Genomic DNA, 16,778 nt, shown 5'->3' on the forward strand with positions numbered 1-16,778 from the left:
CCATAAAATCCCCAGGTCTAGTTCCACACTTAAGTGCGGATTCACTCAAAGAATCCTTTTCCTTGTCAATGCCGATAATGGGCCCCAGACATTATCAGATAATTACTGACTTTTAGAAAAAACCTTCTTGTTCAATATCAAACATTGGACTGTGAAGGAATTATAAATTTAGTAAGTTACTAATTTAATTTAAATACTGTCACTCGTGACAGCCATTACAATAACTAGACTTTTTAAACATTTTTATGATAAGAACTGGCAAGAAACTCTGGTCTACTTGTTAATAAATTAATTTGCAAACAAGTCCCACATATATACACAAATTAATTCCACTTTTAACACGGTGAACGCATTAAACAGATTATTCAGAACATGTTAATATAAATATTTACGTCGCTACAAAGTCATGTCTTGCAGAATCATGTGTCTGATCTAATGAGTGCACATGTCTGAATAATAATTGTTATGTATGAAAATTTCAACATATATGTATGGACGATTATGATAATAATGTTTATGAATAACAAATGGATAGGATGGTCTTAATTTGTATTGACGCGAGAGTCAAATCTATGAACATTTATAAGGTTAAAATAATTAATGTCAATTTTGTTCAATTTTTTTAACGTTTTCTAAAGCTTCAAACTAATTTTTGACTAATGGAAGGGTACTATTGAGAAAATTTTAAAATTCAAAAACTCTTTACCCGACTCTGTAATCGAACCCGAAGACTCATGATCAGCAGTCACATGTGCTTCGACTACCTAAAATTTCTAAACCCAATAGCATTTTGTTTTACCCGGTAATCGAATCGCATGCTTTACCACGCAAATCACATATTTCTCAAATAAAAAACAAATAAATAAATTCAACCCATTAATGTCCCACTGCTGAACAAGGCTCCCCTGCCGTAATAAGGAAGGGGTTAGGCCTTTTAGTCCACCACGCTGGCCAAGTGCGGTTTGGAGAATAAAAAAACAAATCTCATCAAAATTGTTCCAGCAGTTTAGTCACAACAGCCGACCAGACTAACAAACATAGGCAATTAGGCATATATTAATACTTGTCTCTAATTCAAGTCTTTATATGACCAGTTTTACATAACACACAAGGAAAACATATATAACCTCGAGATGTGAAGAAAAACCTGTTATATCTATATGGAAAGTTTATATGTCCAAGGTCAATTAAGGTCAAGCCGAGTTAGATCACCGTACTTTGATTATTATATAAGTTATTAAGTAAATAATCATATTTTAGTGAGTAACAGTTCCTTCATTAAAAGTTACAGCTAAAGTATAGGGGTAAAATAAAAATGACAGTCAAATGAGATCATCAATTTTGGGCCTTTTTTTAAAATGCCTCTCAGCAAAAAAATGGCATACATCAATAGAACTAGCCATTTGAAGCAATAGTTAGCACGGCACAAAACCTGTAGGATCGCTTTGAACCGGGTAATACAAGTTTGAAGATTCACCATTTTCAAACATTTTTAAATTTCGGAAAGTGCTGTAAAACATAAAAAAATGATTGATATTGCTAGAATGAACTATCTGAAGTTATTGTCATTGTAAAGCGACCACCCCGAAGCCAATATGCCATATTTTTTTGTTGACCGGCACTTTAAAAAAAGGCCCAAAAATGTATGGATCCTGGATGATCTCCCTTGTTTCTTCACGAATTTACTTGTATTTTGAATAAACAGATTTATTATTTACTACGCAAGTTTTAAGAAAAAGTCAATGGCTTTAGCGGTTACTTTAGATATTAGCACCCGACTATTTAAAAGAAAATCAATCAATATTATAACTACATCAGTCTAGCCATTCTTCCAACTATGTTGGAGTCGGCTTCCAGTCTCACCGGATGCAGCCTTTACCAGTACTTTACATGGAGAGCCCATGTATCGGACCTCCACAACCCAGTTACCTGGGTTATAACATAATACCCTTCGGTAAAACTGTATCTGTGTTGAGTGTATGTCTTTCTTTGCTTTATTTTGTAAGTAATTCAGTAGTTTTCCCGCTGGATCATTGATATACCAGAAATATTCCTAGAACAGTTGGACAATGTCCAATATTACCCACGTAACGTACTAGAGATGAAACACTGAACAACTATTGTTTGGCGATCCTTTTGTTGTGTTTGTTTGAAAATGCTAGTTCGTTTCAGAAGATTGATTGAGTGACAAGAAAAACTTGTGCTAATATGGTTTAGAATTATATAAATATATGTATAAATAGACACGGCTTTAAATACACGCTTTTTTTCCATCAGGTTAGGCACTTTCGGGCATAGACTAAAGTATGATTTCCCGTGCTTTATAAATAAGTAAAATCTGTTTAAATAGTAATATGTATATAGAAGTATATAAGTACAATTATCAGTTATCTGGTTACCATAGAACCAACTCTGCTTAGTTTGGAAGCAAATTACCGTGTGTGAGTTGTCCAATCACATGTTGTCATACAGGACCGCCGGTTACGATTACCATGCACCGGTAGAGCGATTCTCTACCACTATCGACAATCGACTAACTAGCTTTCGTCAAATTTAGTATGAAAATCTGATCAGTAGTGCAATTCTCTACGGTCGATATCGATACTGTTGAAAATCGAAAGTTTGTCATTTAAAATGTACTGCCAAAATAGTTCCTACGACGACCGTTAGAGGCGCTGCCGCTGATTAGATTGTCATATAAAATTTCTTGATGACTAGCCGGTTGTCGGTAGTCGATAGTAGTAGAGAATCGAGCTACAACTCTATTTTGCAAAAGCTATTGTTTTCAAGTAATTTTAAATGTCAAACGTTCGTTACTTTACTGTACCGACTGTAGAGAATCGCGCTACGAAACATAAAAAGATGTTCAAAAGTCACATTTATAGTTGACGTTGATTGATTTTCATATTATTATTATTATAGTGATGTAATATTGGCTTACTGATATATTGTATAGTTTATACACAAGTCATACCGCGTGATGTTTTTTTTCTCTGGTTTACGTAAGTAGAGGCATTTTTAGGTATAAATATGATCAATGAAGCAGAGAGAGATATCCTTTTAATTATCAGCCGCATGTACCCAGATAGATGGGCACGGATCAGCATGCAATGGGTGCCTACAGAGGGACGTCGACGTCGGGGCAGACCCAAGAAGCGCTGGCGTGACGATCTAGATGACTTTAATATTGATTGGACACGAATAGCAGGAGATAGAAGGGACTGGAAGATAATAGGGGAGGCCTTTGCCCAGCAGTGGGACAGTACGGGCTAACAAAAAAAAATAATAATACATATATTGAGGGCATGCAAAGTCCCTAATCAGTGCTTGGTTAGCGTGGTGGACGCAAGCCAGTTCTAATCCAGCCCTCAGTTCATTTTAACCCGTTAGGCTACCTTCAAACATATCCGGATTTCGGAGCAAATCTTACTGTCCTCTTGCTAAGCAAGCTAGCAGTGGGACAGTAGCGGGTTTGGTACCGTACCGGGTATACTGACAATAAGGTCTACTCCTATTATAGGTATAGGGCTTTGTAAATAGCGAAATGAGGATGTATTTCTATATTTTCAGGTAAAACAGGCGTGATATTATTAACGTATGTGTCCGAAACAAGGCAAGCAGCTCGCCCCCTATTACATGGGACTTACATTGTTAAAGGCGAAATACGGACAATATTTGCTACACCTCCAACTACAATATCCGTGATATTATGTATGTTTGTATGTATATTAATTACATAGAAACGCACGTCTGCATAACATCAAAACGATTACGTTATAACATGACCTTGACTCGGCACAAGGTCAAACATTAAAGTTTTATGCGCTAATAACTTTGAAAATATAAACAAACATGGTACCTATGCAGTTACCGGATTCAATTTCTGGTTAAGATTATGTGGTAATTTATCGAAGTTTATTACTCTGTTTTGGTCTACCTGTTACAGCTAAATTGCTGAACCGATTTGCGTGAGTTTTGGCAGAGACATAGCTTACTATCCTGGCATCAAAACCCGACAAACTTAAGGACACTATTAATATAGTATCAACAGAAATCGTTTTTTTTAACATTTTACCCGATCCAAGAATCGAACTTGAAAGCTCTGCAGTTGCTTTAACCAACGCTTAGATATCAAAGAAACTCAAATTATAATTTTAAAGAGGTAAAAATAACGAACTCTATCGTTATGCCCTATCAAACTGAATTAAATACCAAAACTGCCACCCATCCAAAGGAAGACCGCGATGCGAATCCTTAACCTCTTAATGAACTTGTCAGACGTCACTAACATAAGTATTTATAAGTTCTTTAGTATATAAGGAAGATTGAAACACGTGCACAATTTATGGACAATAACTAACCATATTGTTTATATACTATTTTATTTATAAATCACGTGGGGATTCGGAAGTCTTTATTAGTAACCTCTGCTAGATGTATCTAAAAAGGGCTTATGTGTTCATTCCGGTTTAAATCTGTACTATTCTGTACATAGAAGTTAAAATTTTGTTTATCATGAGATTAGCTCGTTCAAAACAAACAAACAAACTCTTCAGCTTTATAATCTATACTAATATTATAAAGCTGAAGAGTTTGTTTGTTTGTTTGTTTGTTTGAACGCGCTAATCTCAGGAACTACGGGTCCGATTTGATAAATTCTTTCAGTGTTAGATAGCCCATTTATCGAGGAAGGTTATAGGCTATATATCATCACGCTACGACCAATAGGAGCAGAGTACCAGTAAGAAATGTTACAAACACGGGGAAAAATTTTACCCATTCTCTCTTATGTGACGCAAGCGAAGTTGCGCGGGTCAGCTAGTCTAATATATAAAATTCTCGCGTCACAGATTTCGTTGCCATACTCCTCCGAAACGGCTTAACCGATGCTAATGAAATTTTGTGAATATATTAAGTAGGTCTGAGAATCGGCCAACATCTATTTTTCATACCCCTAAGTGACACTTTTTTTTTATATGGCAGAACAATGTCTGCCTGGTCAGCTAATATTAGTAATTTAGTATAGATTTTTAGCAGAGAATATGGAGTGCTAATTATCAAAATTAGTTAACATTCTTCATTCTGTATAGTCTGAATTGTCGAGTATCGAGACTTCGCCCGCGTGAAAGCATTTCCCGTGGTTAAAAATATCCTATGTGTTTATCAAGGTTATTTTACAAGATATTTGTTTCGGATTCGAATCCTATTTCTAGTCAGAAAGTTGCTTACTGTATTTATCAACCAATACACACAAAACTCTTCCGTTACTACGTGACTGACTGATGGACAATACACAGCCGAAACTACTGATCGTAGAAACTTGAAATTTAGTATGTATATTCCTCAGATAGTGTAGAGGAGCACTGAGGAAAGATTTTTGAAATTTTCCCCTCCTAGAGAGTGAAATTCCACAGGCAGGCAAAGCCGCGGGTGGGAAGCTACTTTATTTATAAGTTAGAACAAGTAATAACTTTAAAATCTTGTATTAATTCGTTTGTGAAACAGGACAATGTATTGGTAATCCCTATTTGTGCTTATTTCCTCATAATTGTACAACATAATATACATGAATTAATCAATTTAAGTACAGTACTAACTGAATACATAACATCACGCCTGTTATACCTAAAGGTTTAGACAGGTGTCTTACCCCCGGTTTTTGAGTACATATAACGGTAGTTTATCTATTCAATAGCGTTTTTTTAAGAGTTTTAAGGCTATTGAATAGATAAACTACCGTTTAATATACCTCAGAAACTGGGGGTTAATCCAGATATTATTAATTACCTGTGTACTAAATTTCATAGAAATTAATAAGAACGTTTTAGCGTAAAAGAGAGACAAACATCTAACCATATAAATACGGCATTTTTGTTTTCTTATTATGATAGCCACAGTCCGTGATTTTGTCATGATTTTTTGTGATTTTGCGACTAGTTTTCGTGATAAAAAGCACTATATATTATTCAGAAATGATGTAGCTTTTTACTAGTGAAATAATTTTCAAAATTAGTTCAGTAGTTTTCGAGATAAATGTTTATAAACAATCTGTCTATTTTATTAAACGCCTGACGTAAAGCAAACATAGACCGTACCTATATTAATTTCAGTAGCACTAAAATGATTTTTTGAGTCCTTTTTACACTATTTAAATTTAAGGTTAACGATATATAATAAAAAATATTTTACATAGGTACAAACATAATATCAAACAACAAAATAATAAAGTAAAATTCAAATATACTTACAATTAATTGACAATCCGATATTTGTTCAATATTCCTTATAACACGATACAGTAGCGATATATGACGTCATCAAAACGCACCATTATATACCCATTAGTCTCAATTAATAAACATTTAACACATAAAAACCTTGAAATACCACATTTTTCTAACACCAAAACACAAAATATTGATAATTGAAACAAAATAAATATTTCAAAAACACGAAATTCAAATTCGTAATTTCAAATCGATTCGACCGCGAATCGTATCATATGTTTTGTGTTTACAAATCCCGATGCGCCACGCTGTGAAGTTGGCACGCAACCAGCGTGCTATTTTGAAAACAGACAAGTGTTGCCCAAAACGGAATTTCAGTTATCACAAGGTTCTTTTTAACTAAAACACTTTATTAACACATATTTAGGTGTAAATGTCCATGGCGTTTAGTATGTGGAAGTATATTAGATCTAGTTCACACGCGAGCAAGATTAGTATGGCTCCGAACCAAAATTGTACGTCGGCGGGAGAAGCGTAGCATACAGCCGCTCGTCTCGTTAGCGGAATGATTACTGAACTCAGCATGATGTAGCGTCTGTCTTCAACACTGAATTATAGTATTATATCGCGGTGTTTACAAAAGGCGGTAATTTGAACGTTCTATTTCAATTTTATTATTTTTTGTATTTCAAATATATTTTTTTCCGTTTCAAGTTTAGTTTTCGCTGTGCGTTTATTTCCTGTTGTGTTTGTAGTGTTTATTTAATATGCGATATTAATAATTCAATCTATATTTTCTTGTTGACCTTTTATACACTTATAGATATTTTAAATCAGTTTTTAATTTAAAACACTTCACAATTATTGTTTTTTATTCACAAAAACATACACTCAAATTAATTACAAAATCACAATAACAATTTGATTAATAACCAAAATCTTTTTTCGATTACGTAATTTCCGAAATTTGTAATCCAAATATCGATTTCCACAAAAACGAATTCGTTTATTTCACTCAACATTTATTTCGCCAAATTATTTATTTGTTTGTTTTAGTTATTTTTTTATTGTTAATTAGTTTTAAATAATTATTGTTGCAGTATTGAGTGACAGGCGACTAATAAGTGCGATACTATTGAGTGCTTGTCTAAATATATACTATACGAAGGGCAAGCGTTTGTCATACAAAATATTTGACTATTGTTGTATATATAAATATTCATTTATGAATTGTTGTCTCGGTGTTAAGGGTAAATAGAGAGGACAGAAACAAGGCCTTCTTTCAAAAAGTCGGTTAAATAATATGCTCGATTTTTCTGATGTATGAAAGGCCGTTTAAAAGACAAGACGACTTGTTCTCGTCTTACGAAATGAGCTATACGTGTGGCAAAATTTATCGAATTTTGTTCAGTAGTTTTTGCTGTGTGTTTTTTTGTTTTGTTCTTCGTTATATACCTATTAATATGTATGTAGATTTAATGCAATAGAGTAATTGCATTATACACACAAATATGAATATAATTTATATTCATACATACATAATATCACGCCTGTTATACCTGAAGATGTAGGCAGTGGTTTGTGAAATACACCCTATTTTATAAACAATGTTAGTCCCATGTAATAGGGGGCGAGCATATTTTTATTTACCGGGCACATTACCTAACTTCGGACTACTATTAAGAAATATTCTAATATAAATAAGAAAGACCAATAGTATTATTCCCGGGAACCGAACTTGAGACCCTAATCAGTAGTCGGATATACTACCGACCACACCACAGAAGCAACGGTGCAATATAAAATGCCTTTTGTAATGCATGCATAAATAGGTACTGAGCTAGAAAGAGTGATTTTTACAAGAAACTTAGAATAATACCACTAAAAGCAAAATATAACTTTCTCTATATAACAGTGTTATCTTGTAAATATTGTCTTTATACGGATATAAGGTGCTGCCTCCCGTATCTGTTTGTTATACAACAGATGCGCTCAACCTTTTAATCGAGAAATAAATCAAAATTACATTTCATAATATAATTGATGTGATTAAAAGCAGGTAGGTATATCCAGTTATTAACAACAAAAGAAATATCTCCATTTGCAAAGTAAAAGGAGTTAAAAATAAAAATGCATATTTGGGCTGTTCAATTGGGACGTTTTAAAGGACCAATTAGGTCACCTTTATTCTAAAAACAAGATTTACGTTCACCAAATTGGGTACTTAAAGGGGTAAACTAGTAGAAGTTTCACCTAAAATGCTCAGGCCACGTTATTTCTTACGTAAATAATATTGAAATTGTAATTATTACAGACTGAAACATTATATTGTGCACTCATTTGATTCCAACGAAAATATTTTATCGTGATGTCACTACACTATATTTCTATACTAAAATGTTTTTTTGACATATAAAAAAGGAATAGCCTATTTTACTGTTGTCAAATACCCAATTCACGAGATCGAAGCCAAAATCCAAAGCAACTTTTCCAAATAGCTTTCAAATCGTTTTTAATCATTTAATTTTTAATCATAACCCACAACAGGTTGATCACTCCTGTTTAACGCAACAACTTGACAAAGATGTATGAGCGTCAACAAGTATTAAAATAACTTTACAAACAAACGTTAACTACTCATCTTAGATAGATAGAAAAGTGTTCTTAGGTAATAACTAGATCAACCCGTAGACATAAGCCCAACCCTAATAACTAAACGCTGACTTATTTCGTGACAAAAATCCGTATAAGAAATAGTGCACGATTTTTGGCGGTCCGCGGACTGGAAAAGATTAAGACGCAGTTCTAGCTATTTTCTTTTTTTTTTTCAAATTCGATAGTGTACCATTATACTGGACATCAAAATTATTGACCACTTTATGGCAAACTTGGCAATGTCCAGTATACTGTACATTCAATTTTGGAAAATGGGTATATACAAACCAGATTTTTTTATTATTTTCCGTTCCATTCTTAACTATTCCTAATGAAGCCGAAAATGCATCATTTATTTTCATATTTTTTGATCTTGCCAGATTAAGGGCTGTAATCGCCAGGGGTACAACAAATACAATAGGGGTGGACATCCTGGAAGAACCACATCTACATCTACTTACCTCATTCACCGTAGCAGCTCTGAAGAGGTAGCAGTTGAGAAGACCCTCCTTCTCATTGAGGAGTATGTAGAAGAGCTCCTCAGGTCTACCGGGAACTTGACTGGCGCTGGACAAAGCAAGAAAATGGGGGTAAATAACCCATCCATCTAGGCGACAGTAGTATCATAGCACTAGAACTAGTATCATGGCGACTGACGGACAAAACCGCTGAATCGATTTTGATTAAATTTTGCATGAAGGTAGTTAAATACCAAGGATCAAAAGTAATCATTGATTCTCAACTTTTTATGAACTTTAACTTTACACAATACTAATACTGTCTAATACAAATGATATATTTTTTTTTGGTATTTATTATTTGTCTTTAAACCCGCTACAGCCTCTACGAATACCCCAGCACCCACATAGCATTGGAAACTTAAATTAAATTATCGTTTTCCCATTACAGCAGTATTATGTTTCCCAGCAGTGGTACGTTATCGGGTTAAAATTTCAAATAATCATGTGAAATCTAAAGCGGAAAAAATCATGCGTAAAATTATAACCAACAACTGTTTTTTTGCACGCATTCCTACATAAATCACATTTTTTCTTCCACTGCGTCATATTTACCGTCATATACAGTGTTTACGAATAAATTATAAAAACAAAAAAACATTGATTCATTGATATTTTGCAAAAAAATATGACGTACGTCGTTTATTGAGTAAAATAACTTGTTTCTAAACTGGTTTGGGACTATGATTGCTGGCTTTTAGTATTTTTATTTAAAAGCTAATGTTTGTAGTAAGAATTTGATCTTGTATGTCTGAATATAGTCGAAACAACAATTTGTGGATAGTTGATTAAGTACAAGGCATTTATACGATACCAAAAATTATAAAAAATCTATTATATGTTATACTAGCTGACCCGGCAATCGTTGCTTTGCCATATAAATTTGAAAAAAATAGTGTCACTCAAGGGTATGAAAAATAGATGTTGGCCGATTCTCAAACCTACTCAATATGCTCACAAAATTCAATGAGGATCGGTCAAGCCGTTTCGGAGGAGTATGGCAACGAAAACTGTGACGTGAGAATTGTATATATTAGATTAAACTATTTAATTACCTAGGTATATTGATAAAAAAATATGTAAAAGATAATGTTGTGTAAAGTAGAGTACTGCTTACCGAATAATATCGACCAGTCTATGCACGATCACTGGTTCGAAATTCCCGTTGTAAGCCTTCAGGCAACCGTCTTCAATGGCCACGCTCAGCTGAAACAATACAATAATAATACTTACTTATTTAAAATATTCGAAAATGTTATTCTGTCTGTCGTATAGTTAGTGGTCAACCTAGTGTCAAAGTCGTTCAAGCCGCCCGAGAGGCCTTTGACGTGGCTTAACGACTGTTATCTTAGTAGACAACAGCCGGGACCGACTTTTTACGTGCCCTCCGGAGCACGGAGACGCCCAGTTCAAATACCACTATGCGGTCACCCATCTATGGAATGACCGCGCCAAGGCTTACCCGCGCGCAGTGGTCTTTTTATATATATTTAATTGCCACTTTATACCTTATCCCTGATGCCAGTAGCCCTGATCTCCCTGATGAGCCAGGGCAGCATGGCGTTGGAGAACCGCCGGTCCATGGCGGTGTAGCCCAGGTACGTCACCGAACTTAGCTTGGTCTTCATTGTGGAAGACCTGGGGACAAAAGTAGGATGATACAGTTTTCGGTCCTGGAAAAAATCCTATACAAGTTTCTTATTCTGTTATGCTTGTTATATTATGTAGGTAGGTACCGAGAATAAATGCCTACCAGGTTTTTTAATCCGGGATTGGCTAACTTGGTCATCTTAGTAGAATTTCGAGATGAAAAAGATAAAAAAATATTGATTTTTAGTTACACAATTATTCTTAACAATAAGGGCACTGTAATCTTAAAAAAACATAACACTAATACTTTTAAAATTAATTTTAAAAATCTGAATTAGTTAATATTAAATTAGGTTGGATAATATTCTTGCTTTGCATTACTTAAAATAATAAATATAAAAAAGTACAAATCACATTTACGCGGTAAATTTAAATTTAGATATTTACGTGTAAATAAAATACCTAATATTAAAATCCAAGAAAATATCTACACAATTACCTACCTAGATTTTAATCATTAGATGAAGTTAGTATTATTTATATATTTTACAAGCATAATCACAGCTGAATACTTATTTACTATAATTCGTAATTATATAAGTAGCTTAGTACAATAATCGTCAAAATTAACTAAAACTTCACTATTTGGATTTTCCAAACCTTTCTTAATAATCCATAGATACCAGCTCAATACATAAGAAGTAATTTCAACGTTACATAAACAGCTAAGGTGAGAAAATCAAAACAAATCTATTTGCTTACCTGTTCCAATTTACAATTGCCTTCAAACAAAACCTCGAATAAAATCAATAACACACAAACTTGCTTTTATTTCAACTAAACCGTGTAAATGGACGCAAATCACACCATATTTGAACACTTTACCACTACATAATGCATATTATGTCTTCATTTACAAAGATATAATGATTTTTAAACATATTTCGCGAACAATAGGCATTGCAAGGCACTGCTAGGCGGTAACAAAACATTCGCGAAGAAACTAACAGAAATCCTATAAATTCTGTCACTTTCTAATGACTGTGATTTTGTGAGATAGCAATATGTAGTGATGTCCAAACAAGTTTTGCGAAAGGATTTCGAATATTTTCAACTTAAGATCTTCGTTTGTGTTCAAGCACAGGGGTTTTTCGTCCCCTACAGTTATTGCAAACTTGTGGTGATGTCTGTACTATACTCTCTGTCCCTGTCCCACACCCTCTTCACTATTTTGTAATAGCGCCATCTATGTTCGAATAGTTGAACTACGGCCGACTTCCATCGTAATTTACTTTTAGGCCCAGCGCAGACAGACCGGAATAATCCTCGCGCGGTCTCGAGCATTTTCTTTACGGCTCGCAGATGCTCGAGCATGCTCGCGACTGCTCGAGCCTGCGCGAGGAAAACTTTCTAGGTTACCATTCTTCATTAAACAGGCCAGTTTTCGTGAAAATTCGTCAACGATGGTAGACTGGGCCATGATTATAATTGCTCTTTTGACTGAAGAAGAATAAAAATGACGTTCTCTCTCTTTAAACTCAGTAACAACATTGAAATTTTTCGTACGATGCTCGCGCGTCCTCGAGTATGCGCGGGGATACCCGCGCATCCTCGAGGACGCGCGAGCATTTTTTGTCAGGTTCAAGCAATTATGCACTTTATTTTAATTAATTTAAAGTTGATTTTCAAGTGCGTTAAAAAAATCCTCTCCGCTGCGCTCCTCTTGGTCTGCGCTGACCCTAATTTTACATTTTCTTTTTGTTTGTAATTGGTATTACTTTATTAACCGAAAACCATGTATAAAAATATTCTATTAATATTTTATTAACTATAAGCAGTGATAGCCGAGTGGTATAAGTTGACACCTCCCACGCCAGTGGTCGCAGGTTCGAATCCGAGGCAACACACCAATGACTTTTCGAAGTTATGTGTGTATTAGAAATAATTATCACATGCTCCAACGGTGAAGGAAAACATCGTGAGGAAACCTTGCATGCCTAAAATTTGTTTAATACATTTATTGAGGGCATGCAAAGTCCCCAACCCGCACTTGGCCAGCGTGGTGGACTTAAGGCCTAACCCCTCCCTCATTACGGGAGGAGACCCTTGCCCAGCAGTGGGACAGTAATGGGTTAAATTTATTTATTTATTTATTTATAAGGTGAAAATAAATCGATGCAGAATTATGAAATTAATTACTTGTAGTGACATCTAGTGAGCAGTAGTTGTAATAAGTACCATTGATGTATTGTCATTAGTATTCAACTTAGACACCAGATAGCAGTACACATGAAAACAATTTTAGAATTTTTGACAAAACATTTTAAAAAAATCTAGCAATAAATTTACTTTAATTGTTATTTTATAGCCAGGAAATACTAAAACAACTTAAATCTCATTTCATGAAATGTGATTATTTAAGTAATTTTGCGTAATAGTTAGATAATTCATTGATAAATTTACACACATTGTTCCTACAATTTAATAACAAGATTGTTACGTTTCATTAATTAATGCTTTACTAGCAGTAGTTAATACTACGGTTTTGTAAGACTTCAATGGCTGGATTTACGTCACGGTATTGATTCGGTGTCCGTTTTCATCTGTCTGTATTTCTCCCAAAGGCATCTCAGCTGAGTGTCCTTGCAAAATAATTGCAAATTTGACCTTCTTTATTATTATTTTCGCATAAATAACCGCTTATTTTCTTTTAAATAATATTATTGAGATTTTTAAAGACATGTAATAGAGATTTTATAGTAATTTTCTTTGTTTTTCGGTATAATAAATAATCAATTAAATAGTCCAAGATTTCGCCGCGCGACATCAGCGCCACCCAATATAAACAGATTACAAATGTCAGAGCTTAGGGTAAAATGAAGATTTTATTTTCGTAAAAATGCAGGTATTTTATCAAATATACATGGTTTCTAATGTGAAGTGAGAAATGTAATGTGAGTTTATATATTTTGTGAAGATTTTTATTCGGAAATGCGATACGTATTCATCTTATTCTAAAAATAACTCGAAATCAGGTAAGGGCTTTGATAAGTTCGCATTTTGATGATATCTTGAATGAAAAGTATTATAATATAATGTTTTCTGTAACAACATGAATATAGGTTATAATTTACGTGTATCTAAACAATTGACAATTACATTTTTGCAATTTTAACCTCAATAACTTTTGACCTTATGTCACGATTTTAATTATTTCTCAAAATGATAGCCAACTGTCTTTTCAAGGTGACGCTTAGAAATTATTGTCAAAAGTTCCCACGATAATCAATACTTAAATTATTAAGAGGTTTTTGAAGGTAGGTGTGTCATATTTTCACTATTTCGTTCACAATACGTTACGCGAGTTGTATTGTAAAATTACGATCAAAAGTAGGTATTTTAAAATGCATATTGTAATTTCGAAACTATTTGCGAGTTCTGCCAAAGTAGGTAAGTGTATATTTTAGTAGATTAAATAAGCAGGTAGAAAAACACAGCATTTTAAGTCATTTTACGTAAAAAACTGTGACCATAATTTCTATTTTAAATTTCTTCAAATTTTCGTGATGGGACTAAATCGTTCGCCCAGTGTTTTAGAGGAAAACCAATCAAATTTAAGTTTATTTCAAAAATGTTTTGAAGGGAACTCGTCAAGTAAGTAATTTATAAGTAATGTTAAAACTTAAAATAGGTACAAACTTACTTACACTGTAAGTAGGTACGTACACCTATTATTATAATATTAGTATTTGAGTTACTATCGCGTATCGTTAGATCTATCTATTACGTTTCGTAAATCCAAAGCTATTTTACAATTCTGTTATTTTAATCATGTGTCTAAAAAGTTTTTTGTTTTCTACTTTTCGAGATCAACAGAAAAGTGCAAAGTTACGTTTTCATTGAATCATAATTGCGTCAAATTTTGCATCAAAATCACTTCGTCAAAGCAAAAAAGCCGCTAAATCTTTCCATCTTTCACAGAAGACATGGAAAACCACAAAGAGTTCACCTCATCATCTACCATATCGTTCGTGGAGTCCAGCACCGAGGAGAAGTGCTCCCGAGCTCGGAGGAAGTCGTTCTTCAGGAGGAACGGACTGCTGAAGATCAATCATAGCTCCAGTGACGCTGATGTCTCCGCCATTGAATATGAACGGTAAGTCCTATTAGCAATTTTTTAACTGTACTATTTGCGTGATATTAGGTCGGGGAAAAAGTCTTTTCGCATTTAGTATGTATGAACTTGTAATAAAATCTTTTCTCTACACAAAAAAGCTCGATATTTGGGTACCTCACGAGCTCACTGAAAGAAACCTAATGAACCGTGTAGGTACTCATTTGTGATTCTTGAAGCCAAAGAAACTTAGGTAGGTACGGTTTTAAAATCCTTCAGAACAAAATTAAATATTTGTGTGATAAGCATGAACAGAATTTAGGATGTAAATCTTCTTGCGAATTTTTAGTATGGACTATTCAAGGCCAGAAGGAAGATACGTACTTTAATTGGTGATTTCTACGTAGGTATATAGCGTGATGTTATACAGCCTATAAGCCTTCCTCGATAAATGGGCTATCTAACACTGAAAGAATTTTTCAAATCGGACCAGTACTTCCTGAGATTAGCGCGTTCAAACAAACAAACAAACAATCAAACAAACAAACAAACAAACTCTTCAGCTTTATTATATTAGTATAGATTCTGATTTTAAATGGACTAAACACCATATTCTACGACAATCACCAACCACATATTTCCGTGTACTGTAAACATAAACAAGTAAAACCATAGTATTATCTAACACATAAAGTGTCGTATGCTATCATTAACATTCCACACACAGCGCTACTACGAAATCTTGTAAACAAACACCATGTGGACTGAATTACAAATATTATGACGATATCATGATGTCTATCATAGCCGAATAGCCACCAGGCTAAAATAGCCGGTTAATTCCATAGCTTATGAGTTATCATAAGGAACTTTTGTATTTGTCTATTGCTGCAATATATTTTTCATTTCCATTTATAACTCAACTCATTGATCTATCCAGAAGCTTGTGGCTAATTAACTATAGCCATGCGGATCGATCTCTCATGTTAAGCAACATATGCCGAGGTCGGTCAGTGAATGGGTGACCACATTTTAAATACCTAGTTTTTCCGTGTTTCGAAAAGCATGTTAAATTGTGAATCCCGACTGTAATTTTCAGATTCGATCTTTAACAGTCGTTAACAGTAGGCAGAAGCTTGAAAGTTGACAACCAGTCTCACAAAGGAAAGGTATCGTGATATAATATAACCCAGGTAACTGGGTTGTGGACGTCCGATAGGTAGTTGCTCCATATAAAATACTGGTATTCAGCTGCATCCGGTGGGACTGGAAGCCGACTCCAACATAGCGGGAAGAAAGGCTAGGCTGATTATATTTAAGACCCGTTGCATTATAATATTAAAAGTCCTGCACAGTTTCAGTCTAACTGGTCGTCGCCATAGCCGCATATCGTCTGGGAGAACATTATTATCGATATTTAGATATTATCAAAAACTCAGTTACCCTTGGACGTTGTTTTCGCTATAAAATTCGAGGTAACACGCCCCATTTCAGGTCGAGGTCAAATTTTACATAATAGCAATTGATCCGCTTCGATAGGTTGCTATTTTTTGCGAAAAATTATATAATAACAATAACAATTGACCTTTAAACTTTGAGTAACATGAGTTTATTATCCGACTTCAAATAAGGAGGACTACATTTATAATGTAGTTACAAATATAATTATTTTTG

The 16,778-nt window shown here is 34.1% G+C and overlaps 2 protein-coding genes across 8 annotated transcripts in view; one reads left to right on the top strand and one right to left on the bottom strand.

Annotated features, from left to right (window-relative positions):
- Positions 1-11,981, bottom strand: part of plx (PTB_TBC1D1_like and TBC domain-containing protein plx) — a 67,818-nt gene extending 55,837 nt beyond the window's left edge. For 2 of the 3 annotated variants that reach the window (XM_076132596.1, XM_076132595.1), the window contains exon 1: positions 6,249-6,806. Coding sequence is in view for 1 of the 3 variants with exons in the window: in XM_076132594.1 (XP_075988709.1) it covers positions 9,344-9,449; positions 10,518-10,606; positions 10,909-11,028 (315 nt within the window). In the remaining 2 variants the exon portion in view is untranslated. Of the gene's footprint in view, positions 1-6,248; positions 6,807-9,343; positions 9,450-10,517; positions 10,607-10,908; positions 11,039-11,752 lie in introns of those variants that run through there. The other variant, XM_076132594.1, reaches the window with a different exon arrangement.
- Positions 11,982-13,850: 1,869 nt separating this feature from the next.
- Positions 13,851-16,778, top strand: part of hoe1 (OCA2 melanosomal transmembrane protein hoepel1) — a 46,181-nt gene continuing 43,253 nt past the window's right edge. The window contains exons 1-2 of one of the 5 annotated variants that reach the window (XM_076132570.1): positions 13,851-14,025; positions 14,972-15,146. In XM_076132570.1, coding sequence (XP_075988685.1) covers positions 14,977-15,146 — 170 coding nt within the window. In that variant the 5' untranslated portion in view covers positions 13,851-14,025; positions 14,972-14,976. Of the gene's footprint in view, positions 14,026-14,390; positions 14,441-14,489; positions 14,645-14,971; positions 15,147-16,778 lie in introns of those variants that run through there. The other 4 variants (XM_076132571.1, XM_076132569.1, XM_076132567.1 and 1 more) reach the window with 4 other exon arrangements.

The sequence above is a fragment of the Anticarsia gemmatalis genome, chromosome 28, assembly GCF_050436995.1.
Source record: "Anticarsia gemmatalis isolate Benzon Research Colony breed Stoneville strain chromosome 28, ilAntGemm2 primary, whole genome shotgun sequence".
NCBI classification, from domain to species: Eukaryota; Metazoa; Arthropoda; class Insecta; order Lepidoptera; family Erebidae; genus Anticarsia; species Anticarsia gemmatalis.